The sequence below is a fragment of the Tyto alba genome, unplaced genomic scaffold (genome assembly GCF_018691265.1).
Source record: "Tyto alba isolate M040663 unplaced genomic scaffold, T.alba_DEE_v4.0 Super-Scaffold_7, whole genome shotgun sequence".
NCBI lineage: Eukaryota > Metazoa > Chordata > Aves > Strigiformes > Tytonidae > Tyto > Tyto alba.
In genome coordinates, this window is record NW_024881328.1 from 27,760,601 (window position 1) to 27,786,140 (window position 25,540).

Here is a 25,540-nt window from a genome sequence, read left to right on the forward strand (position 1 = left end):
CAAAAGGGAACTTGCTGGGTTGGTTTGAAGGTGGAAGTGAGAGCCCAGTGCCATACTGGCAGGACTTCATTGCAAAAAGCTGCTGGCTGCTGTTTACATTTCAAACATTCTCTCAATAACTGTTGTCACAACAGACAAGCAATTATAGACAATAATGTCAGTAATTTGTGGATTAAGAACTCCTTAAGGATGTATTGGCAAGGCAGACAGTAGCTGCTTTTAGCTTGCAACTGTTCACCCTTAGCTGTGCCAGCAAAACTGTTACTTCCCAGAAGCTATTGTGTTCCCTCCCCGGCAGCAAAACCATGGCAGGGGTTAAACTTCTCTGGGTCCTCCCTCCTGCCCCCAGGCCACCCTAACAGCTCTCACCCAGACACCTTAGCCTCAGAGTCATTTTTAATAGATACATCACTTTATGCATAAAATAGAAGTAGTGGTCGTTATGTCAAGGCAATGCTGGGCTAGGCTTTTACTGACAAACCCAGAAAAATCAGATTTTAAGATTCCAGTACTACAAAGCGAGGAACTCCAGGAGAAGGCCAAGCCCCAGCAGCCGTGTGTGTCGGAGGGTGCAGGACCTGTGCTGACCCTTTGATTCATCCCTCAGGACACTCATAGCTCAGGACACATCTGTATTGGCTTATGCAAAACCATGTAGTGTGTGAAACATGCCCTGTTGAGAAAATGTTCATCGTTTTGAGGATCAACAAGACAGATTTGAGTGTAGTTTGCTCTTAAAAAAAAAAAAAAAAATACTGGCATTGAAAAATACAATCCTGAAGTTTGTATGGCAATGAACATTTTCAGGGACAAATTACATACAAATACATTTTCTTTGTGATACCGTTCCTCTGTTTTAATTTCAATACAATGCATTCAGAAAAATAGAGTATGTTTAGGAAAGTGGCTCATATGATGAGGAGAAATTGCTCTTAGGAAAGCTATATATATATATATATATATATATATGTAAAGTAGTGGATAGGTTGGGAGGGTTAGGAAACCCAAGAAACGTTTTGTTCTCATTAAGTCAATTTTTTTTTTTTTTTTTTGTAGTGGAAGAATGTCACAGAAATTCCCTTAAAGGTTTTCACTATAAAGCTGGAAAATGAAGCTATATTTATTAAGCACCATTAACCTGGTTCTTCTGGCAGATATGCCTTTAAACAAAAGGTATCTCATGTGCCTGCCCGACAACACCAGCTAAACCTCCAGAGGACTCGGGTCCGTTTTGCTTTTTGTGCTTAGTAATTCCCGAAGATGCTGTAAAAGACCGTTTTAAAAAGCTTATTACTCCCAGGCACTGTGGCTGCAGGTGAGCTCGCTGGGCACGGGGGGTTCATTCGGCAGTGGCAGGGAGGCGATGCCCTGGCCCGGGGGGGGCAGTGGGGTCCTGCTCCCCAGGCCACCCGCAGCGGCTGGCTCGGCAGCCGGGGCAGGGTGCCCGGCGCAGGGCTTTGGCTGCAGAGACCTTGGCCGGCAGCTCAGTGAACAAGCGGGAGACAGTGGTTGAGGAACAGCTCTCCGGCCCTGACAGTGAAAGCGGCCTTTCGTGCGGCAGTTCCTTCCTGGAGATGGGGACTCGTCTTTTGCTGGGTTTTCAGTTGATTCTTGTTGCTTGAGTACACCCTGAAGCAGATGATAAGCGCATCTAAGATTTTAACAGGCCTTCTCTGGTACTGCCGATGTCCCTGCTGTGCCCGAGCAGAGGCTTATCTGATTTCACACCCCTGAAAACGAGACAGAAAGTTGTGCACACCTAGCACAGCTATTTGTTGTCTTTCACCTTCCCTCTTCCCAGCGCTCCGGTTCCCCGAGTAAAAAAATGTCACAAATACTGTTCCTGCCTGCCCTGCATGGGTTTTGGTTTGGAAACATCCCTCGCGCTCCCGCAGCAGGCCGGCCGGGCCCAGGCCGAGGAGCGCGGCAGCGCCCGGCCGGGCCCGGCCTCCCCCGGCGCGGCTGCCGGTCCCGCTGCCCGCCTCGGGCCCCGCCGCCCCCCGGCCCCGGGCAGCCCGAAGCCCCGTCGCGGCGCGTCCCGCCGGGCCGGGCCGGCCCCGCCGCCATCACGTGGCCGCCGAGTTTTCTCCCCGCAGCGGTATGAGGAAGTCAGAGCCGCCGCCGCCGCCGCCCGCCGCCGCCGCCGCCTCTCCGCGGCGCGATATGTGAGTACCCGCGGGCAGGGCTCCGGGCCGCGCCGACCCCAGCCCCCCCCCCGGCCCTGCCGCCGCGTCCCGGGCGGGCCCCGCGGGCTGCCGGCGCTGGCACCTGCGGGGCCGGGAGCTGCAGTCCGTGGGCAGCCGGGGGTGGGTGGGTGGGAGGCGGTGAGTGGGTCTGGGGGCGGGCCGAGGGGGGGGCGGGGGTGGTGAGCGCGGGGCGGGGCGGGGCAGCTCCCGCGGGGCTGCGCGGACGGCGGCCCCACGGTCCCGGTCCCGGTCGCGGCCCCCGGCCGGCGCGGCTCTGCTCCTCTCCCCTCCCAGCCCTCCCCTTCCCCCGGCAGGCTGGCTCTCTCCGGCTCTCGCCTCCCGGTGTGAGGCCCCCGCCGGCGCCGCCGTCCCGATGGAGGAGCCCCCGGCGGCGGAGGAGTGGCAGGGGGGGGCGACCCAGAAGAGGAAGGCCTGGGCCAAGAGCCGGGACTCCTGGCAGGCGTCGGAAGCGGAGGATTTCTCGGCAGCGGCGGCGGCGCTGGCCCGCGGCGAGGAAGAGGAGGAGGAAGAAGAGGAGGAAGAAGAAGAGGACGAGGAGGAGGATCTCGGCGGCGGGGAGCTGCCGCTGGCCGCAGAAGCGGGTCAGTGCAGGGGGCGGCGGGGCCGGGGCGGCAGCCCACGGGCCCCTGGGACCCCCGGGACCCCCGCGGGGGCGGCCGCGGCCGCCGTGGGCCGTCCCTGACGGACGGGCTGTTACTGACTGTCGGCTTCTGTCTCCCGCTCTGCCCTGCAGGCCACAGCGTTCCCAACGAGAAGATCGCGATATGGCTGAAGGACTGCAGGTGGGTGCTCCCACCGCCCCGCTCCGGCTCCCGCCACCGGAGCCTCACGGTCCCCGGTGCGGGGTGGCGGGCCGAGCGGTTCCCACGCCGCGGAGGGGAGGAAATCTCGGCGGCATGCTCTCCCGTGGGTTAGCGTGGGCACCTCCGCGCTCTGGAGCGGTGTTTGTCGTCGGCGCTGTCACGAGCCCTCCTGGAGTATAAGCGCCCCACGGTCCTGCGTGGGCCCTACCTCCAGCCGTGGCAGCGAGGGGAGCAGTAGCTTATGTACGTATGGCTAGAGCAGAGCCGGCTGCTGGCACCTTGGTGTCTCATTAGTGAGGCTGACGGCTTTCAGCCGCTGAGGGCGAGGAAGGCGGCATTATTTTGGAAGCGGCTCAGTTTCTCACAGAGGGGCTCCGGTTTAAAGACTCCCCTGTTGCTCTGCCTGGTTTTTGCTGCAGATTTCAAGAAACGGTGCTTACACGGCAACAGCCTCTGTGCTTAGGGGTCTTTAGGAGCGATGGCACAATTTAGACAAACTCGATTTATCCGAGTCTCACTCAGTGCCCTGCATCCTTAACTTGAGACGTGGTATATATATTCTGTGTTTCTGCTGCTGTTACAAAACGCTTCCTTGGTGTTTGGAACAGGCTGACTGTGTTACTTTTTCCTCATCCTCAGTCACATAAAAGCATAAATGCTACATCCAGTAGCAGCTGCTTTTGTCCTGTCCTTTTCTCCATTCAATCCTAGCAGCCCTTGGAGCCAGAGTTGATGGGAAGAAGCTAATAATTAGCTTTCCAGTGGCTAACAGTGACATTTCAAGACCTCCCCTACTTGATATTTCTGATTTCCTTCTCCTTTTGAGAGCAGCTATGTTAAGATGAAAATTTACCTCTGAGATTAGCTGTGCCTTTGTGATCTTTTGATCCAGTAAGCGGCTGACTGAGCTTACTCCCGTAACTGAAGTACGGGTTGCTTTATAGCTACAGGGTCCTTGGTAGAGTTTCCTTCAGATCTTTGCGGGATGTGCCTTGGAGGGGGTGTTGGCAGCTAGAGGCTTGAAATCATACTGTATCCATAAAATACGATGTGCGAACCTGACAGGCTGCTCTTCCAGAATGCCAAAAAGTGAGGAGATTTTTCTGACTTTACCTGAAATCTGGTGTCCTGTCGGTCTAGGAGAGTTTATCCTTAAAAATAAGCGTTATGAATTAAGTGCATTATTAGAAGTATTTTTTGAGTGGGGAGGGCAAAAAATGGAGCAGTGGAGGGGGAAGAGGCCCCTGGGGGAGAAATTCTTCCTAATAATGCAGTGCCACTTCTCTCCGTATCTGCAGGATTTCTGTCTAGAACCTTCCCTGGCCCTGCGATCCTTACCGTTTCCATACAGAATTTAAGGAATAGCACAAAACTGCAGACAGACAATGTGAACATCAAATAGGTGGTTGCAGAGCTTCAGTAATAACACAAAGCTTGCAATTTTATTCCTGTGCTCTTTAACTGTTGTTAAAACTGGCACCAAATGCTTCTGTGGAATGTATTTGCATCTCTGGCGCTTGATTCCCATAATATGGGAATCTTATTTTACACTCTATTTCCCTATTTTATACATAAGAAAATAAAGCATGAGTTTACCCTTTTGCTAATATGGAGATGCAAATTTATTTAATGCATGTTTGTGAAACCCATGATGGGCATTCCGCAGGAGTCTTTGAAAGTATAGCTATTTACTGTTCTAAATCTTTTCAGAACAATCTTGTGTTCTCCTTGGAAAGAAAAAATTGGCATTTTTAAAAAGGTTTCTTAAACTAAGCTACTCAGACTGGAGTTAGCCTCTGACTGTAACGTGCAGAGTGCGTGCGTACACGGTTTGTATCTGAGAGGTACAATCGCAGCTGCCTGAAGTGGTGCACAGCCCCTTGTGTTTTTAAAACTGCAGAATGATTTCCTTTTTTTGTATCTAATATACATGGGAGCAGTCGCTTATATGTGCAGTAAAATGATTATTACACTTGCACTGTTATAAAGTGACTGTATGTGTAGAAACCTTGCACTGATTGTCTCTAGATACAGTGTATATAGGAAAAGAGAACAGCATGAGCAGATGACAGAATAGCCCTACAGATACTATAGTATGTTGTTTAAAAAAGAATACTTAATACCAACAGTTGTTGTGAAATTTACAATTGTTGTCCTCCCTGAAAATTCTTATTTGTTTAACAGCACTGGTTTTGCTGTGGAGCTTTGATTGCTATGAAGTGTGGGCAACACACACAGGCTGAGCTTCTATTTCTTGTCCATCGCACAACCTCATTCTCAGAAGTCATCTCTGTTGCAAAAATATAACCATTACTACAAGTGAACGTCCAATTACTAAAATAAAGTATTTTCTGATACATATTTTCTAAAAGCAGTCCTTCCTGTTTTGTCCAAGTTTTTATCAGCTTTTGTGAAATGTACATCAGAAGAAAATTGGCACTTTAAAAAACTCATTTTCTGGTTTGAATTGGCAGCAGCACAAAAAACCTTAATATCAACCCACTGCATAAATAGACCTGCTCATAAGATTTATTCCTTTGTTGTTTCCAAAAGCATCAACAGTGTTATAATATGGATAAAAAGAATTACTAGCTGTCCCTTGATATTCATGTTAGCGGTTTGGGGCTCTTACTACTTGGAAACTCTGTTTCACATCTGCTTTGGAGGAGAAAGGAGTGTTCCTAATACCCCACTCCATTTAACTTGGTAGACACGTGGGGGTTTTTTTGGTGTTTTGGTTTGTTTTTTTGTGTTTGTTTTTTTGTTTGTTTGTTTTCTTTAAAACAAACAAACAACAACAAAAAAGAAACACACAAAAACCCCAAACAACTAAGAGCAAAACAACTGTGACAAGAATTATGGTATCATAAGAAATGTAAGGTGTTACCCAAAGTTTCTGGTTCATTCATGTTTTGGGAATCTCATGGCTTTGAGAAAGAAATATTTTGCTCTCTCCCTGATACTTTGAAAAGGCATTTTGAAGTAATAAGAAAGCTTACAGAGGTTTTTTGTTTTAACTCTTGTAAAGCTAAGACAGAAAACAGAAATGTTTGTACAATACTAATAGAAAAGAAGAAATTTTTGTCAACTCTGGTGATATGTATTATTTTGACTGAGTATATTTAAACTCTGCCAGTAATCCAGGGGATGCAGGAGGTATTTAGGAGCCATCTCCTGTAGATATGCAGGAAGTGAGTTCTTGAAATGCCTCAGAAAGAGGAGATTTTTTGCTTCAAGTTTAAAATAAACATGGCTCCTGCCCAATTAAGGCTTTAAAAGCTGAGGTTTCACAGCGTGGTGCAAAACCCTTGTCCCGTTCCTGAAGACCACCCTACCACAACTGGTAGCTGAGCAAACAAACCTCTGGGATGAGAGGAAGCCTTGAGGGCTGCTTACGGTACTCTTACCTGCTCAGTACCGACATCCCGTGGCAATGTGGGAGTTCATTCAGTTCTTTTGTAGACAGATACTGAGAAAAGTTATTGCCATATATGTTCAAATACAATAATAAGTGAGTGAATGGAAGACCATAGGATCCCCTGATCCAGGCACATGCCTGTTTACTTGCTTTTTGCTCTGGCTGCCCTCTGGTCGCTGTTGGCCTCCCCGTGCCGCTCCTGCGACATGCTGGGGACCTGCCGAGATCTCACCTCGTCCTGAGGGCCCAGCAAGTGGAAGGGTCCCCCAGCCCTGACCTTCCCCAGTGCACAGGGCTACTCTGAGACAGAACCGGCCAAGCTGGCCTGTGGGCCTCGCTTGAGTGAAAAACAGCCTGGCACAGAAAAAGGCAGAGCTGTCCGTGCTATTGCCCAAGAGGATTTTTGTGTGGATACTTGTCCCTTGTTTAAACTCGTGTTGTGTCTAGTTCTTAAATGCAAGTTTTTCAAAGGCCGGGGGTGTAAGGCAGCTGTGCCTGTGTACAGCAGTGCAAGCAGGGCAGCAGATGAGTGGTTGACAGGGCTGCTTTTCTGGTAGCTGCTAACATGCTGTAGAGGTGACAAAGTTTCTGAAAGCAAATGTCAGCTTCAGTGGTTGCTTTTACTGTTTTCTGCCAGCCGGTGCGTGCAGCACTGACCTTGGCTGTCAAAGCCACTGCCAGCAAGTTTCTGCATTGAAAAGTTAGAGACGTGGAAGTAGCCACCAGGGAAGGAGAGGGAGAAGGATGGGAGTGCACCCATCAAAGCCAGAGAGTAAACAACCGGCATAATTATTATCTCAGAACATAAGGCTTATTGTAGCGTGACAGGTTTAGACAATAAGCCCTATGTGTTTTCAAACCCTGACAGGACAGACATGTAGAAACCCGGGAGATGTGAGCCTCAGCAGAGTCTGTCCTGTCACCCAAAACACACTCGTGCACCTGGTTGCTCTGTCTCTTTGCCTTGGTGTCTCGCTGTGGCGGGGCTTTGCTTTGCTTTGCTTCGCAAAAAACATGTCGGAGTGAGCTTGCTCCCTATCAGCAGGACACAAGTGGAAAGAGTGAACTTCTTTTCAGAAAGGAAAGAAAAATAAGGTTGTGAAGTGTAAGGTCTGTTAGAAAGCAGATGCAAACTTTGCTTTCTTAATTTGGCCATGGCACCAAAACAAATACTGTATCAGAGCACTGTTTACTTTTGGGTCTTTGAGCAGGTTTATGTGTTTGGCTAATTAAAAACCTAAATGAAATATACATAGTATAGGCACATAAATCATCTGCATTCCCCTTCCTTATGAGTATTATATTTTTGAATTTGTTTGGGGCTTTGAGAGTTAGTGCTGTGCTACTTAATAGTGACAGGACTTTAGTTAAACATGTCTCAGAGACGAGATGTGGAAACATCCAGCTAGTGTCAACAAGTGTAGCGTGAACCTGGAGGGGGATTGGACCTACCATTTGGGCAGTTTCTGCTGCCCCTTTTGGGCACCATGAGGTTCATGGAGCAGCAATAGGAGGGGTCATCCAAATAAGAACCAACATAGAGTCTATAAAGTATCAGAACTGGCAAGTGACAGCTAACATAGCTGTCAAGATTTTTATCTTGTTCCTGATCACCAAATACAGCTTTTCACCCCTCTCTCCAAGAAGTTTTAAATGTGTAGAAAAATGGCAACACTTTTTGTCATATTAATGAGATTGAATTAGTCCATTCGAAAACCCATGCTTGTTTTTTCTGGGTATTTTGCTGAGAAGCCCATGGTTTTCCTCGACAGAGGGTTGCTGACCCCAAAGCTTTGCCACTGCCTGGTATTTTAGCGTTGCAATTATTACTAACCTGCTTTGCTGTTTTCCCCTACAAGGCATATTTGTTCAGTGGGTTGGGGATTGTTTAGGAAGTTATTGCCAGTCCTCAGATGTTTGTGCTTTCTGGGGGTGGAGGGAGGGACAACTGCTGCTATCACAAGCTTGTTACACACTGTAAGGAAGGACATGAAGCAGCAAGTTTTTAAAGTAGTATTAATCTCTTCTGTGGTTTCAGAACGCCTCTGGGAGCCTCCCTGGATGAGCAAAGCAATCCTCTGTTGAAGGGTAAGGAAAGGCTTTACCTTCTGAAATATCTTTTGCTGGGAACTGTGCTATCGTGGATGTTCACCTGAGACCTTGGCTCTTTAGCAGCAGCATAAACCACAGCCTAGTCGGTGTTCCTGAGTTATTCTCACTGTAAATCAGTTGTGCCTGAGTAACTGGAGAAGAGGGAAAAGATCCTGAGTAAGTCTTTCTGGAGAGTTTAGTAAGTCCTAAAAAAAAACCCAAAAATGTACAGAATGGGGAAGCTGTAATTTCCTCTCTGAGCTGGTGAGCATTAGGCAGTCTCTGCCTCTAATAACTCCGGTTGCCACACCTGAAAATTTTACTATCTGAGCAGGTCCGAATACTAAAGTTCAAAGTACAGCGAGAATGTGCAGGTAGTGAGAGGGTGCAGAGGAATTACATGCTGTGCCTGGAGTCTTTGCTTCGACTTTTAATCCAGTACAGGGAGAGAGAGGGGAATGCCTCAACTGGACTCAGACTCTGGATCCCCCTGGTAAGATGTCTGGAGGATAGATAACGTAGCAGCGGAAGGCACAGATGTGGTGGGTGGTACCTCCAGGTTCCCACTTGAAATTAATTTGCTTGCAGGTTGACTTGGGGATGTTTCTGAGCACAAAACTAAAGCAGCGTTGTTGTCGTTCTCTTTCAAAATAATTTTTTAATGTTCTCAAATGTAACTTCTTAGTGCATTTTTACTGTATGAGTAATGCAGGGATTGTAAATATAGGCTGGTTATATCCTGCTGTATCAACTGAAGCATCTAGCTAATATCTTAAGTTGTTGGAAAGAAAACACTGCAGCATTCTAGTTGTTGAACTACTAACTGTACGTTTTCAGGCATGCTGGTGAGAAATGGAGGAAGTTTTGAAGATGACTTATCCCTGGGAGCTGAAGGTGGGTGTGGCAGCATTATGACTCTTTTTCTAACAAAAAAAAAAAAAAATGTTCAGTCATCTGATTTTTATTTTGACAGATAGCGTTTCCCTTTTGGTCAAAGGCAGTTGATAAAACTGGCTAGAAGACCAGTGTGAAGCACACAGAAAAAATGCAGGAAGATTTGCTTTTTGTATTTTATAGGCTGTTGCTGGTGTTAAACGTTCTGGTCTAACCAGAAGGCCAGAGACAGCCCTGAATTCGCTTTTGCCTTCTCATTTTAATGCCCACAGCAGCAGCACGGCCTGGAGCACTCACTGAGGCTGTGAGAAAGTGGTTTCTCCTACTTGCTCTTCTTGTCCATGGGTTACTTTCAGCAGCCGTGCATGCCCCACTTCCACTGGATCCCTTGGGAGTGGCATGTGAGGGCTTTTGAAAGGAGGAATGAAATTCTGTCAGCCAAGAAGCAAACCCATTAAGGGCTAAGTGCTTTAAAAAATGAAAAGCACCAGAGCTGAGTAAGTATTTTGGATCAGCCACAATATACACTTTGCTGTCACTAGCTGCTTGCCTTTTCTTTCTCTTCCCTTTTTTAAGGGGAAGAAGATGTGGCTCTTCATGGTGGACTTCTTTGTAGAAAAAGACTTTTAGCCTCTCTGTTGATCATGAGTGTTGATCAGAGGTGTCCATAAATAAACAAAAGCACTGTGGATCCTTTTTTAAGAGCAGCTTCTTGAAATAAAATAGCAAAAAACAGTTTCACAAATCAGGTCCTGGGGTTATCTGCAGGATAGGGGATATAAAACAATATCAGGTTTTTGTGTTTAAAAAAAAAAAAGGGGGCAAAATCACTCCCCCCCTTTAGCTTGTAATGTTTTTTTGAGCTACAACTTTTGCCAAGTGTCAGGACTTAAATAGTAGAAAGCCCTTTTTTCCACAGTGGTCTTGCCAGTGCTGTCAGAGTAGTGGGACAGGGCCTGGAGGAAGGAAATATCTTTAATTTTTAAAAATTCAAGGCTTCTAAGGAAAACAGTTGATCTGATAATGACCTTGATCTGATAATGATGGAGAGAAGCAGTAAATGAGTCCCTTACTGCAACAGATTAAATAGGATTAAATTTTCTTTCTGACAGTCTTTTCCTCTCGTTAGATTGCCTGCAGCATGAAGATTTCATAGGAAAAGTTTCTTTGTAATGGTAATCCAAGCTCTGAGCATATGACCAAGAATACAAGAGTCAGTACATTTTAAAACATCACGTCACTTTTCCTTTTCATTTTTTTTTCCCCTTATCATTCCCAGGGATTTCTGTTTTTTTACGAGCCTTTAGCATGATTTACGCAGAAGGTTGTTTCCCTCCTTTTCAGATGACAAAGGTCCCAGTACTAGAACCACGGGTTGATTTTCTTGGGTAAGGGTAGGTATGTTTCTGCAGGGCTTTGCTTCCCATCTGAGAACAAGGGGACTACAGAGCTGCTTGGAGCAACGCTGCGTGCCCTGCCAGCCAGCCAGCCCCTTGGAGGCTGGTGCAAATGGCCTGCCCTTGTGCATCCGTGACTGCCTGAATCCCAGGACAAGCCAGAGCCCCGTGTGAACGGTGCGGAGGGCATTGGGCAGGGTCCTGTAACCCCAGCCCCCAGCTGAGCTGCTAAAACCCACTGTTTAGCTGTTCAAACTAGTCACCAGCTAATCCATATAGATAGGTTTGCCTTCATATTGTAGGCAAGAATATTAAAAAAAAAAAAGATAGAGATGTGGCATCTGCATTCTGTATACATTTAAGTTTCTTCGTGACGCTTCTGAAAAGAAGAGAGAGATTGTTGTTTCGCTCTAAGTTGCTGACTGTACCCTGCTGGCACAGTGAGTCGAGATGCAGGGTTTTCTTGGCAGCGCGTTTGACATCACTTTGCTCTTTTTGTAGCTGATTCTGAGGGCTGCTGTAACATATGCGCGCCCCTTACCTGTCTCCTGGGGCACGTTTGCTAATGTTGAGTCGCCTCTTTGGGGAACCCATAATTTAAGTCTGGGCTCAACTCTCTGGCTTGACAGGGTGTTGATTTTCTGAGACGAGAATGCTGCCTGGGATGTTCCCGTGTGGAGCCGGGCCGATCCGGCTGCAGAAGGTGCCGACTTCCCTGTCAGAGGCTGGTGACCAGGTGCTTGGTGCCTGGTGGCCGGCCTCCCTCCAGAGCCCTCTCGACTCCGAGTGTGGCCACCGGTCCCATCAGCACCTCGGGCTGCACCTAGCTGTCATCCGTGGGTTGCACGGCTCGGGCAGCCCGGTTCCTGCCCCGCTTTGGGAGCGGTCTGTGCTGATGAGAAGACTAACAAATATAGTCTCAGTACCTGGCCATGGTGCCATCTGCCTTTCTTACGACCTTTACTTTCTCTACCGGAGCAATCCTCTCATGCCCACTTCTCCTCCTCTCCTTCTTGCCTGGGAACAGCCCTGCAGCTGGTAATCACATCCTCAGTTGCAAAGCAATAAATGATTTATGTAACAATTACTAGCTTACTGCACGTTAAATTTCAAGTTAATATGATTAATGACAGTATGTAAACATGTGCCCATGTGAGATTTTATTTTAAACAGAGCCTGAATAAAACAGATCATCTTTATATCAGCTGTATACTAGAGACCCTTGGCAATCAGATTTATATGGGAAGAGAAAAATCTGTCTCGTGCAGGAGTATCGATAAACGTGCTCTCTGCCTGCTTCTTCATACTGGTTGTGGGAACTGTAATTCTGAAGAGGTCTGTGTGTAACTTCTTGTTTCTCTACAGCTAATCATCTACGGAGTGATACCCAAGTGGAAACATGGTAAACATCTTTTTTTTTGTTTGTTTACTTCAGAGAAATATTTATATTGGAGGGCAGGAGGGAGAGGGGGCAGTGGAAGTCATGGAGGCTACCTCAGAGCTAAAGCATCTTCTGCTCATGTCTGTTTACATGAGAGGGAAGGAGAAGATCCAGATAACACAGAAACAGTTATTAGGAGATACAGAAAAAAATGCAGATTTTTATTATTCTAGCAGACCTTTTGTAGATTTGGGGTAGCAGGAGGAAAACAGAAAAATTACGGACCTAAGTAACTTAGTATGATTTACCTTCTTTGACTTGCTGGTCCCTCACCATTTCAGAAATTTAAAGGGAAAATTAGTTTCATCTTTCAAAGCACATGTCCTTTGGGAGTGGGGAAAATAAAGACTTTGAGAGAAGAGAGGCTCCTGGTTTACAGGGAGGGCTTCTAAGTAAAGTGTGCTGAAACTAAAACCCCACTGAGACTTCAGCAAATACCAGCACAGCCTGTGTCGGCAGCATCCTCTCTGCTCCTCCTGAGCCAGGCTCCGTAAATACACTTTTAGGTGAATCCTATGTCTTTGTTTTCTTGGTGGTTGTTCTGGGGTGTGTGTGTGTGTGTTAGGATTTGTACAGTAAAATTCACCCTGGGAAGGCATGTCTCCCGGAGAGACTGTCAGTAACAGTATGTTTCAGTCCAAGGTAGCTTCTCCAGCTTGAGGTGGCTTCTCCAGAAGCAGGGAGGAAGTAATTTGGGATTGGGAAAGAAACTGGCCAGCAGTCTGGGTTGGAGCTCATCTTGCTCCATTTCCTTCAGGCTGGAGCCTCTTCAGCTTCCCCGGCCACCTCCAGGGCAGCTCGGAGCCTTGTGCTGCTGGTGAGGAGGAGCTGGGTGCTCCAGGCTGCCATGGGGAGGTGGTCCTGCTGGAAGAGGCAGCAGCACGGGGAAGGCAGGGAAAGGCAGGGCAGGGTGGCTCACCCGAGGCTGGGCTTCCTTGCTGGAGGAGGGTGGGATCGGGGAGGGTGGGGCAGCAAGGGGAGATCAAGGATTTGTTTTCTCAGCTTGCATTTGCCTTCAAATTCCTACCGTCTGCGTACATTTTTACTGAGGCGTCCCAGGGTTCGCTTTTGTTATTGTATTTCAATAAATGACATGGCTAATACAAACCAGATAACACTGAAGGGGAAAAGAGATATTCAGCAGCGCTGGAGGCTGAGCTCTCCGCTGAGACGGAGAATTGAGTCCCCAAATGAAAGGGGTTTATCACAGGGGTCTTCTCTGCTTGTGTTGACAGCAATGGTGTGCTGGCGAAGGAGAGGAGGCTGCAGTTCCACCAGAAGGGGAGAAGTATGAACTCCACCGGCTCTGGAAAAAGCAGTGCGACTGTTTCAAGGTAAAAGAGTACTATGCTTTGAAGGTCATGGCACAGTTCAGTGGAATTTGGCTGCATTTTGCTGGCAAAACTTGCTACTTCTGTTCCTCAGTTAAATGGACTTGGCTTGATTTATGTGCATTGTTGCATTTAGTATCTGAGAAGGGAATTTTCATTTGGTTGCTTGAAAAACTGCTGTTTGTTTTCAGTTGTGGTTTGCAGTAAATATTAACAAATGGGACTAAACATTATAAACATCTGAAATTTTAATGTCATTTTAAAATTGGAGCTCCTCAGAATAAGGACTGACTTTATAAATTACAGGATTGGATCTGTGTCTGGGCCAGTGGCTCTGGTGATGGGAACCAAAACTTCAGATGCAGAGATCTCCACAGTTATTTCCTAAAGTAGGCTGAACTGTAGCAGTCAAAAGTTCAATAGACCAAGCTGGCTATTGGGATAAATTAGCAGTTGGACAAAAGGGACCGGGTCTTAAAAGGAAACAAGTAGATAATAAACATCTTTTCGTTTGTCTAGTGTTTCTGAATTATTGGAGCTTTATGAGGAAGATCCTGAAGAGGTGCTTTATAACCTGGGGTTTGGAAGAGATGAACCAGATATTGCTTCAAAAATTCCAGCGAGATTCTTTAATTCATCATCATTTGCTCGAGGGATAGATATCAAAGTGTTTTTGAATGCCCAGATACAGCGCATGGAAGTTGAAAATCCAAATTTTGCTTTAACAAGTAAGTATGTTTTTGAAACCAAGTTTATTTTTAAGTTTTTTAACTATGTGAACAACCCCAACGGAAGGTGTATATTTAATATTTTGGCAACCCCCCTTTACAGTCTGAAGGCCAAATTCTATTCAGAATCCATAATAAAACTATTGCTTGGTCTTAAATATGGCAAGAGGGTGACCATAAGTGTTGTACACCTTGGGCTGAGGGGAAGGGTTTCTAATGGGGGAGGGAAAAGAAAGATGTCCTGTAAGATACACTGCCTTGTGGTTTGTATCATTCCTGTCTTTTGCTCCTAAGCTTGTCTTCTCCTGCATCTTTAGAGCACTGAAACAAATAGCAATATCCATCTGTTTCTTGTGTTCTTAAGTATCCGGGTGGGATTTTTGAAAGCTGTCAGCAGTGACCTACTTCTGTCATTGTTGAAATCTGGGCCAGTATTTGTATTGACTTGGACAGGAGCTTTGTTAGGTCAGTAACGAGCGTTGCTGAAATGAGGACATGGCTGAAATGTTGTCTTCTAGTTGTAGATGGAGAGAGCAATGCAAGTAACCCTTTCTTCCTAGCACTTTGTAAATTTATTTGCACTTGTGTACCTCTGTCTCTTTTTTACTTTTGTGAAAGCTTTCCATGTGGTTCTTGTGCATTTAGTAAAGACTCTTGCAAAGGTTTTTCCATTTTTTCATACTGCGCGGTATCTCTTCCACATGACGGGACTATACAGTGTTCAGTTAACCTTTGGGGCCTTTGATATAAGTAGGAAGAGATTTGAGGGGGAGTGGGGTAGGCAGATGTTATGATGGAAATTCTCTCTTCAGATAGGAAGAAAGAGCTGTCTCTGAGAATCCAAACCATTGTGTAGGGATGTGGATCAACAGGTCTGGGATGTGATGACAGCAAACATCCTTATAAACTGCCTTATGTTTCATTCTTGTGCAGGTCGTTTTCGTCAGATTGAAGTGCTTACTACTGTGGCCAATGCTTTTTCTTCTTTGTATTCTCAAGTCTCTGGGACTCCTTTGCAGAAAATTGGTAGTATGAATTCAGTGTCTTCCAGCAAAGAGGCATCCAGCCCTCCCCCTTTAAATCGCAGCAATACAGCCAGTCGGTTAATGAAAACCTTGTCAAAGCTCAATCTATGTGGCACACAGCAAGCTGATGGTGGCAGCTGCTCAACTCCTTCACCTGTTGAAAAAGGGAAAAGTCCAGCTGACCCAGGGAGCGAGGAAAATGATGTTAAAAATGAATCTAAATTACCAAAATACCCTAAAAAGAAAGACGCTCCCTCTTTTTTGGCTACTGTAAAGGAGGAGATAGCCAGTAGTCAGACAAATGCTGCGGACACACGTAAACCTGCAAACCTTCCTGCTGGGGCTGATGATAAGCGAGAGGGTACTGTGCCTCCAGCGGATGTGCAAAGCAGCAGGTTGGCAAGCACCCAGGACAGACTGTGTGAAGAACCTGGTCTTTTGGACTCGCCAAGCCTCAGCAGCAGTTCCAGTACATCCAACAGCAGCACCTCCACACAAAGGCTGCCCATGGGATCGACAGGTAGAGACCCTGGCGCTCCCCTCGCAAACCCCTCCATAATGAATCTAATGCTGCATCAGAAGGACTCCTTTGAGATGGAAGAGGTGGGTGGAGATCCATGACTTTACTTTTGCATACAGTTTACATAACTTGCTGGCTGCCAGCAGAGGAATGTTCCCTCCTGTGTAGTTGACTGTTTTCTCCAGGAATACTTTAAATTCTCTGAGTGATAAGACAGTTGTTGCTCGCTCTCAGTAGGCTGCTCTAATTGATCCTCTTAATGAAATAACTTGGTGCTGCTGCTGTTGTTGTTGATCCTGAGAGTAAGCAGAAATTTTTCATTCTATTTTTCAGGGAACTCAGGTAATTGTAATCACTGGCATAACTGCTAGGATGTTTCCTGTGGAAACAGATCTAGGTTAGGCTTTGTATATAGAAAAGCCTTTGGTTTTAAATCTTTACTTTGCCTAAATTGCTAACTGGAAGTCATTATTTCTGTTGTCTAAAAGTAAATTCAGTTAATTAATCAATAGCAATTAAGGATAAATTTGTGGATGTAGCAAGAGTGTTGTTGCATGAAGGGGAAAGGGGCTATGATGCAGGGTGAGGTGCTTACCTTGTGCAACTTTTGGTTTTGATGACAATCTACTGTAATTTGATTTGCTTGTTCTCTGGAAATTAGCACACTGAAAGTTGCTGTTTCACATGCCTGTGGTGATGGCTTAGTTACGAATTCTGTGCTAGCTGCCTTTTAATATCTTCGTAAATGCAGGTATTTGTTTTTTGATTGGTAATTGTCCCAAAGGGATTTTAATTCCTAGGTTCCTGTAAGTTCTTTGGTTTTTAGGCTAGTAAGTGTGCAGCCTACAAATTCAATAATGCAATTTTTTGCATAGACTCACACCTTGAATTGTAAGATCTGCCTTAAATTAGGAGATGTTTTTATGGACACATTTCAAAATCACTTGTTAACAGTTCAGCAGTTAACTTTTTTCTCTATCTGAAATAGATATGTACAATGAAAGCTTGTGATTTCATTGTTGAAATGAGTGAAGAAAGCAAGTGGATAGAAAACCCAGAGTTTTACAACGAATGATGAAGTGGTGATTTAGGAGATACTGTAGCTAGTGTCGTATTGTCATTACAAGCTCTTTTAGAACAACTAATGTTGTAGCTGAAGGCTCTCATTAAGTAAAAAACAGGTAATACAGCCTCTTGTAATTCCTGCCACTTGTTTGTGCCTCTCTCTCCTCATCCACATGTTGTGTGGCCATCTACTGAACCAGAACAAAGGACTGGTCCAGGTGAGAGGGGAAGAAGAAACCCAGTGTATTTTGATGTATTTATTTTTTCTGGCTTAGTTTTCAGCTGGATAATTTTCTTGATCCAGTTTGTTGTGTAGCTGCACAGATGTTTGTATTGGCACAATGGGAGGGATCTGTGTAGCAATGCATTTTGCTACATATCCCAGAGGAGAAATCTGTTCTTTGGTACTCAGGCAAAGTTAAGACAACAACTATATATATTTATATATATGTGTATATATATGTGTGTGTATATATATATATGTAAAAGGAATGGAATTTTCCTTCAGAGTAAATTGGACTGTAAAGAGTTATAACATGAAGAAGACTTGCTGAATTCTGCACAAGCCAAATGTGATGTGTTCATGAAGTTTTGGTTGACACACTTTGCAATGATGCCAGGGCATAAACACAGCTGTTTTGGCAAGATGACATGAGATGTGGGATGAGATTGTGGTGAATTTTTATTTACACAATATACTGTATACATATCAACTGCCTACAGATCCCTGGGAGGGAGGGACTTGATTTTGTTGAAGAAACTTTAGAACAATACCTGGCAGCGTGATTTTATTTTGGTGTGTCTCTAAGCAGGGTATAATGAACAATAAACTGTATTAGAAACAGTGACAATAACTCCTCCCCCCGTTTTCCCAACTTGGCTTGGAGTGCATTCATACACATAAGAAAGATGACAGATCTATCAAGGAAGCTTTTTCCATGCTTACTCATGTCTTGGAGGTTTGAGTGCCTTTCAGAAGTCTGTAGCTGTGAAGATAGCTGATGCAGGAGTGAGTCAGGGCAGGATTTCCCCCAGACACCACTTCTGAGGTGGCCAATTACAGTCCTGAAGGTCATTTACCAGCATCGATATTGGCTGAAGGGACAGGGAAGGAGAAGGGAGTGTTTCTGCATGCTCGCAGAGCTGCGCCGTGCTGCGGACGCGGCCAGGATGCTGTCTCCCAGCCAAGGACAGGAGGTGGAGGGTATTTAGGTGAGAAGAGGCTCAGCTGCTAGGAGGCTGCAAATTTAGCCATCAGAAACTGGGAAGGTTGAGAGGATCAAGACACCTTTCCTGGGGGGCCAGTCTGATTAAAGGGCCTGTAAGATTACTTGCTGTTCCTTTTTTTTTTTTTTTTTTTTTTTATTTATTTTATTTTTTTTAAAAGGTTTTAAATTTTTTCCCTGAACTTAAATAGTGAGCCCCTTCTGTGCTCCCCTGCGCTGGGACAAAATAAGGATTGACCCCTTTGGTACAGCCTTCATCTCCTAAAGGAACAGAAGCCTCTTGATTTATTGTGCAGAGTAATGCTGTTCACTTAATAATGGTGAAAAGTTGAGGCCAGCTACTTCTTAAAACCCATGTAACTGAGAAAATGCACCCTTGTGGGTGCTATACACATGATATCAATGCGAATATAGATGCTTCTTCGGACAAATACTAATTTGGGCTTAAAACCATCAGTATCCTGATTTTGCATGTTTAAGTTGATCAAAAATGGAGATGAAAATTTTGTTGCTTAGTAATTTTGAAATTAGGCAGGCAGCCTGTTTGAGGGAAGAATTGGGAGGTAGTTGGCTTGGGAGTTTTGTGCATGTAGACTTGCATGTGAACCATTAGAATTTTTTTCTGGAGCACACAAAAAAGAAAACATATTTTAGGTTTTGAACTAAACAAAGGCATGCCTGTTGAGAATTTAGGCATATTCTTTAAATTGTTTGAACGGTTGTCTGACAACTACTTTCTTAATAAGGCTGTGTTTCACGAAATGATTAAGTAATAGGATTAATTTTCATGTAGTTTTAAGTTTCCCAGTTGAAATCTGTATGGCTCTGAATACATTATCTTCCTTTTTTGTACTGGAAGACACAAGAAGTATTTCCATGAGTAGTGGTGTGGTGAAATCTGGAGTAGGTTCTGGGTCCTTCTGGAGGATTGGTGGCCTGTGGGAAATAGTTGGTAGGGCAGCAGATGACAATCTTTATGTGCTGACCTCTTGACACATTTTTCTAAATGTATTTTGCTTGTTCTTTTTTATTCAAGTGAGGGGCCAAAAGTGCTGAACAGAAAAGATAGTAGTGTAAAGGTGGTTCAAGGTGTTTTCACAGTTATTTCAGTCTTTTGTCAAAGAGGAATTGAGAACTCCCAGTGTTGTCTTAGGGTGTGATTTCCAGGTCTCTCTGCACAATGAATGTAATCAGAGAGGAGCCCTGCGCTGTGTGGGAGGTGCTGTCCTAAGGATCACTGTTCACAGGAGCATTGCTGATGAAATAATAAATTGGTTCAAGGAGATACAATTTGCTGCCTCAATAGTATAGGCTGTTGGACTGGAGAAAACCAAAGCAAAACAACAAAAACCCCTCTCACATGTGCAGTGTATATAGCTTGGGCATTCTTATTACAGGAATATATTCCAGTTGGCCTGACAAAATATTCATCTCCTCTTTCTGATAGATCCAGAGTACAGAGGGGGATCTACCACACATTCCAGCTTCTCACCAGCTGGCAGTGACCAAGTCAAAGAAAGGTAAGTAGACTTCAGCTCCTGGGAGACAGCAGTCTGATGAGTGTCCTTCCCTCCCTGAAATGCTGATTCAGATAGTTAAAACATCTAAAGTTTCTTTTCTCTTTAGAAATAAAAAAGATCTGGGCTTATTTTTCAGCTAAATCACAGAACATTACTGCAAACTGGCAAGAAAATTACAGGCAAGACAACAGCCCTATAACCTCACTGGCTGTTTTCACTTTTGTACAATTGATGACAGCTCAGAGAGACTGAAATGTTAATTCAGATTGTGTGGTATTTTTTTTTCCTTGGCAGATCCTGTAATTTAAGATACCCATTTAAACTAAAATAATATTGTTTTAAACCTAAATTGCATGATACATCCAGCTTTTTCCTATGTGCTACTGCTGTATCTGCAAGCTGGCTGCACAGAAGATGAGTGTCTCTGCACCCAGGGGAAAATTGTAGCCTTTCACATAGGAAACTGTGCACTGGCTTTTGTGGCTCACTTAGTTTGTGCTTTCATCTCAAATTCTTATTTATGTATTTTACGGCTTGGGAGAGGGACAAAGCTAATCTTTAGGTTCATTTTCTGATTGTTACTTTGCCCAATGTTGGCAAGTGAAGTCCGTTCTCTAGCTGTTACATGTAATAAAAGAAATAGAGCTTGTTGCATTTATTGAGATGCTTAGCTGCAATACAGTTTCTTGGTGAAACATGACTAGCATCTCTAGATACTAAAGAGAGGCAGAAAAATATGTTTAGGAAACAGAGATCATCTTACTTGCCTTTTCACAGATGAACTGACAGTCTTGTGAACTGTCAGCTGAAGTACATTAACATGGTTGAGAATTCTCTGGACTAAGCACTGAGTGTTAATGCCTGCTTATTAGGGATGGCTTGTGCTACTAGTTCAGCAGCGTTTTGCACAACATGGCATTGCACTCACTAGTCGTCCTCTGTTGCAAACATTGAGCTGCCAAGAAGGACCTCCAGAAACTGCATCTCTAACTGTTCCCAGCATTTCTCCCTTGACTGTATTTTGAAGTTCATGATTACATGTAAAGCGATGCACTCTTTACAGGTCAGGTCTCTTGTTTGCCTGGCCTCAGCAGTTTCAGAAGAGCTTTTTGGAGAAAGGCAACTTAAGGAACCAGGAGCTGCATTCAGGGAGGAGAAAAATACATTTTTTACATCTTCTGAAATGCTAATTTTGTGTTTGCTGTTCCCAGTAGCTATCTTATGCTCTTCTTTCTCCATGCAAGGAAATTAAAAAGTCGGGTGGTCCTGTGTATACCTGTTGAAAGGTACCAGCAGTTCTAGCAATGTGTCTTCAGTATGGCAGAAGCGAGGCATGCTGGCTCATGTTTTCCACCTAGTATATCTCACCCTTTTCTGAATACACTTGGCATAGATTAGCGATGACACTTTATCATGCAAGTATTGCCTAGAGTTTTCTATGACTTATCTAACAAGGATGTCAATGCTGATGTGCTAAAAGTTAGTCTGAGACCAACATTTTATTTCACCTAGAAGATGTAGAAAGCTTAGGTCTTTGTTCTATATGGATTTCAGTAAAATTACCAAGAGGGAGAGCATTTGGTGGAGAACTTACCCAAAATGTTAAAAAACAGCAGTAAATTTTTAATTTTTTTTTGCAAGTTGTCCAACATCAGGCAATGTGGAAGCCTGTTTTCTCAAGAGAGTGGGTGCTCACCAAGTTTGAAGTCATCCAGAGTTAATGATCACTTATTAAAAATGCTGGCCATTGTGTCTGGATGTGAAATGCCACTTTCACAAGCAATCTCTTGAGGTGGGATCAGGATGAAATTCAAGCACCAGTCTTCCATTGCAATGTGATTTCAGCTGATGATCCTCATACAGACCCACCTCTTTCAGTGACGTTGGCTCTACTGTATGTAAGCACCCATAAACAAAGAATTTGATCCAGGTGAATGCTTCCCCTGAAGGAATACATTTGTGCTTTTTTTTTTTTTTTTCATGTAGGGGTACTTCTGTATCAATTATCAGGGTTGGTGCTGTTTCATACAGACTCTTAAAAACTTTGCAGTGTTATTTTACATCTACACAGAGGGCTGTGGATGCTTTCTCTGACATTTACAACAGTTTATAAGGCATTTTAAGAGAGCCTATAATAAGATGTGAAGTATTTGAATTAAAAAAAAAAAGAAAGATATTATCTTTCCAACTGAAATAGTCTGGAGACTTAAGATATGCTTGAACAACACTGAGTCTACTGGTGCTTAGACTCCCCATTACAAGCACATTTGTCATTTCAGATTAGCTTTGTTTATAAGTCATAAACTTAGATTTTCAAAGTGGCTTGCAAATGATTGCTTTGCTGTAGTACTGTCTTTATTAAACACTTTATAGAGGATGCAAAGAATTCTGTATTGTATTGACTAGCCTGATGTACTTTTTAGGTTATGTCTTCCAAATGGTACTGAACTGGTTTATCCATTATGCCCAAACCCATAATTCTGTTCTTTGTTGTTGCAAACTTCAAATGTAGATGTATTTTTGTGCATGTGTTTTTTGTTTTTAGGAACACAGTAGAGAAGTATGAAAAGCTTCAGTTACTTTGCACTGTAAACGTACATTGCTGCTAAATGTCCACTATTAAAAAAACTTACTGCAAAGTTATCTGGAGGGAAGGTTTGTTCATTGAAAAACGAAATTCTTCCTGACATATTTATACAGCAGCACCTTCAATTCCAGAAATGCTCAACAAATGAGAAAAATATAGGTAGAATGCATAGAGAACGAAGTATTCTCGAGGTATGGTAACTTGTGAGTATCTGGTTGCTGACATCAGTGGCTCTGTGAAATTTTGAATAGCCACAAACCTGTTTCTTTTAAGGCATCTGACACTGATAGTCAGAAGCAGTGATGTATTTTGAAAATTTACTTCTTGAAAGTGAAGCAAGTACATCATCAGCACTTCCTGTCCTTAATATATTATTGTATTTATAGCTCTCTGTGGGTGCAGCTCCACAGGAGATTGGAGATGCGGGAGTGAGAAGAAAACATTTGGAAGAGATTTACTATTTGTGGGAGGCTGTGCTTATCTGTCCAGAAGCTAGGAAATCCCCAGGGACTCTGAAGAGTTTCTTCAGCAAAGCTCCCTCCTGAGCTGGTTTTGGCAGTGCTGGGGTACAGGGTGTGATCAATATGAGAAAAGGGGCATCAGATATATAATCCTGTAATGGAGTACTTTATAGCTGTACTGGGAATGTCAATTTTATTAATAATCTCATGAAATACGAAGTGCATTAGAGTTTTGCCAGTACTGCAGATACAAGAAACACAGACATTACTAAAGTTTCATGGGATGTTTCCATGTGTTTCTCCTCCTCTTCTGTGTGATCAGTTGAGTGATGCAGAAAGTTTAAGAGAAGCACCTGATGGAACTGTTTGGCTTGGTGAGACTGACAGTCCATTGGTAGCTGAATATTATTTCACAGTAGGTGAATTATTCCATTACTTGACAGCGATTCTCTGGTAAATCTGTGCTCTCATGTTTTGTAATCCACAGACTTGTTTCTTCATCCTCTGTTCTTGTCTAGAACTTCATCATCTTATTTGATGTATTTCTGAATACCCACGTTTTTCTGGCATGTGTTCAGTGCCTAAATATATTTTGATATTTATTATACAGTTTAAAACAATAATCCAAGAGACATTTTCATTTGTGCTCTGTTTAACTGGGATGTGAGTTTGATTGTTCCTTCTGGTTTTGTTCATGTTGGCTGGTTCCTTTTTCCCCCACTTTCCTCATTATGCTGCCTCTGGCCTTCTCCTACTAGTTCAGAAGATTTTCTCTATGTAGTGTTGATAATAGCTTTGGGCTGCAGGGTTGGCATCGTGTGGTAACCTTTTTGTGCAAGGCACAGTTGCCTTAGTGGAGGTACGCAGAGCAAGGGATGATCCCAGGTTAGCCCCTACAACCCAGCCTTTGGTGCCAAGTTTTCTGCGGAGAGGGGAGCCATATCTCATCACAACTTCCTTCTCTTAAGACTCTCCATTGCCAGTAGGTATTTTAATCAAGATCTGAATGTAATTCTTTAGCTTTTTGAAAAAATGTTTCCATACTTCCCCTTTGTCTGCTTGAATCTGAGAGACATCCAGGTGCCATAGAGCAGGTTGTACATCTGGATCAGTAGTTGACAAGGAGTGTGGATACCATTATGTATCAGTATATCCCAGTGTGCTAGTTGGTATTTCCAGTCTTTATAGAGCCAAACCTTGTCATTTCACTAGTCTCTTGCCATGGATAAAGATGATGAGACAGGTATGACAGCCTCAGCTCTAGACTGACCACTTGACTGACTGTGTTTGTCATGTAAGGCTGTCAAAACATGCATAAATAATGAATGCTATAGAAAATGATCTAAACCACTGATTTTTACTTTAGTACTGTGTCTCCAGGGAGACCAAGAATTGATTTTTAGAGTTATATATATGTGCATGTATATAGATATATATATATTTTTTTAATAGGTGAAAAGGAGATATTGACTGAGAAGGGAATCGAAGGGCAGGTGACTATTTTCCTTGAGCAGTAATAAACTTCATGCATGTGAAACCAGATGCCAGCACATGCACTGGTGAATTGCTTTATCTGAACTAGTTGTAATCTCTCCCCTGTGGCTAAGGCTTTCACCAGTAGTGCTTCTTCCGTTTAAATTAAAATTCACCAAATGGGAAAAGACAGACAGGAGGCCAAAACAGGTGACACTTCACCTTGGAGGAGGTGACAGCTTCCCACCAGCTGCGGCAGTAGTGGCAACCTCTTCATTCAGCCATATTAATTGTATCGAGCGGTTAATAAGAGCTAGTCCAGTTCTCAGGGAAGTAATTTCCATTGTCTTTACTGGGAGCTGGGTGGGGATGTCTGTCTTGAGGTAGAAAAGTTGTTTATCTTCGCAGGATATTGTGGCTACCATGATAACAGAGCGGCACAATTCGAAAGGCACTCCCTAAAAGCTGTGTGAAATCACTGATACAGAAGTTTAACAGGCAGTTTGCCTCTCCTGGTGTTCACAAACTTGTGGGCCTGTACAAGCTTTTATTTCTGCGTTAGTGAAGTGTTCATCAAAATTAATACTAAAAAAAATCAATTCTGAATATCCAACAGTTTCAAAACAGTTTTCATAATGCATTCCAATGCATTGAGATGTGAAATGGGATTAATTATATGATGACAGTTAAGTGGTTGAAGGAATGTGGGGCAAAATTCTGCATTGAGCCTTTGAGAAAACAGCAGCGAGCTCTTGCCCCAAGGTGAGGTGCAGGAGGAGTCAGAGGTCTGGGAGCTACAGGCCACTGTGGTCTCATCCCGTCTCCAAGCTTTTACATTTCTACTGAGAACTAGAGGTGAGATATGGTTCTTGCCCATGGTGCCATCTGGCTAAGCAAAATGTTTATGGGGGGTGCCTCCTGTGTCTAGTTGGGAACAATATACATGCAATACTGTACTACAGAGCTTGCTGAGGTCTCCTTGAAAAGCAGCTTTGTGGGTATAGTGCTTGCACCAAAGGAAATTACTCCTGGGTAACACTGAGGATTTTAGAGCCTCTTTAGGCTATTTTAACACTTACCTAATATAAGTAGAAAGGAACAAGCAGGAGGATCTTATCTTGCATGTATAAAATGAGCTCTGAGAATGTGCTTTGGCAGATTGCCTGTTGATGTGTCGGAGATGTTTTGTATTGGTCTGCTAAACCAGCAGAGGACCATCTCTAGCAGTTTGCAGAGATGCACATTGTCCTGTCTGCTCCTGTGATGCTGTTCCTCTGGGTGTATGGGGTGGTGTAGGCTGGCAGGAGATGAGTGATCTCATTTATCTCCATGATCAGGAGGGGTGGTGAATCT

General features: G+C 44.1%; 1 protein-coding gene and 1 long non-coding RNA gene across 3 annotated transcripts in view; one reads left to right on the plus strand and one right to left on the minus strand.

Moving 5' to 3' along the window:
• Positions 1–1,087: 1,087 nt before the first annotated feature.
• Positions 1,088–1,901, minus strand: LOC116965824. The gene is made up of 2 exons (XR_004409690.2): positions 1,760–1,901; positions 1,088–1,629 (listed from the first exon to the last, which is right to left on the minus strand). It is a non-coding gene; the product is annotated as an uncharacterized LOC116965824 (long non-coding RNA).
• Positions 1,902–2,054: 153 nt separating this feature from the next.
• ITPRID2 (ITPR interacting domain containing 2) overlaps positions 2,055–25,540 on the plus strand; it is a 42,364-nt gene continuing 18,878 nt past the window's right edge. The window contains exons 1-10 of one of the 2 annotated variants that reach the window (XM_042784058.1): positions 2,055–2,165; positions 2,501–2,788; positions 2,941–2,989; positions 8,467–8,516; positions 9,357–9,413; positions 12,176–12,212; positions 13,487–13,585; positions 14,102–14,310; positions 15,244–15,938; positions 19,594–19,666. In XM_042784058.1, coding sequence (XP_042639992.1) covers positions 2,560–2,788; positions 2,941–2,989; positions 8,467–8,516; positions 9,357–9,413; positions 12,176–12,212; positions 13,487–13,585; positions 14,102–14,310; positions 15,244–15,938; positions 19,594–19,666 — 1,498 coding nt within the window. In that variant the 5' untranslated portion in view covers positions 2,055–2,165; positions 2,501–2,559. Of the gene's footprint in view, positions 2,166–2,433; positions 2,789–2,940; positions 2,990–8,466; positions 8,517–9,356; positions 9,414–12,175; positions 12,213–13,486; positions 13,586–14,101; positions 14,311–15,243; positions 15,939–19,593; positions 19,667–25,540 lie in introns of those variants that run through there. The other variant, XM_042784059.1, reaches the window with a different exon arrangement.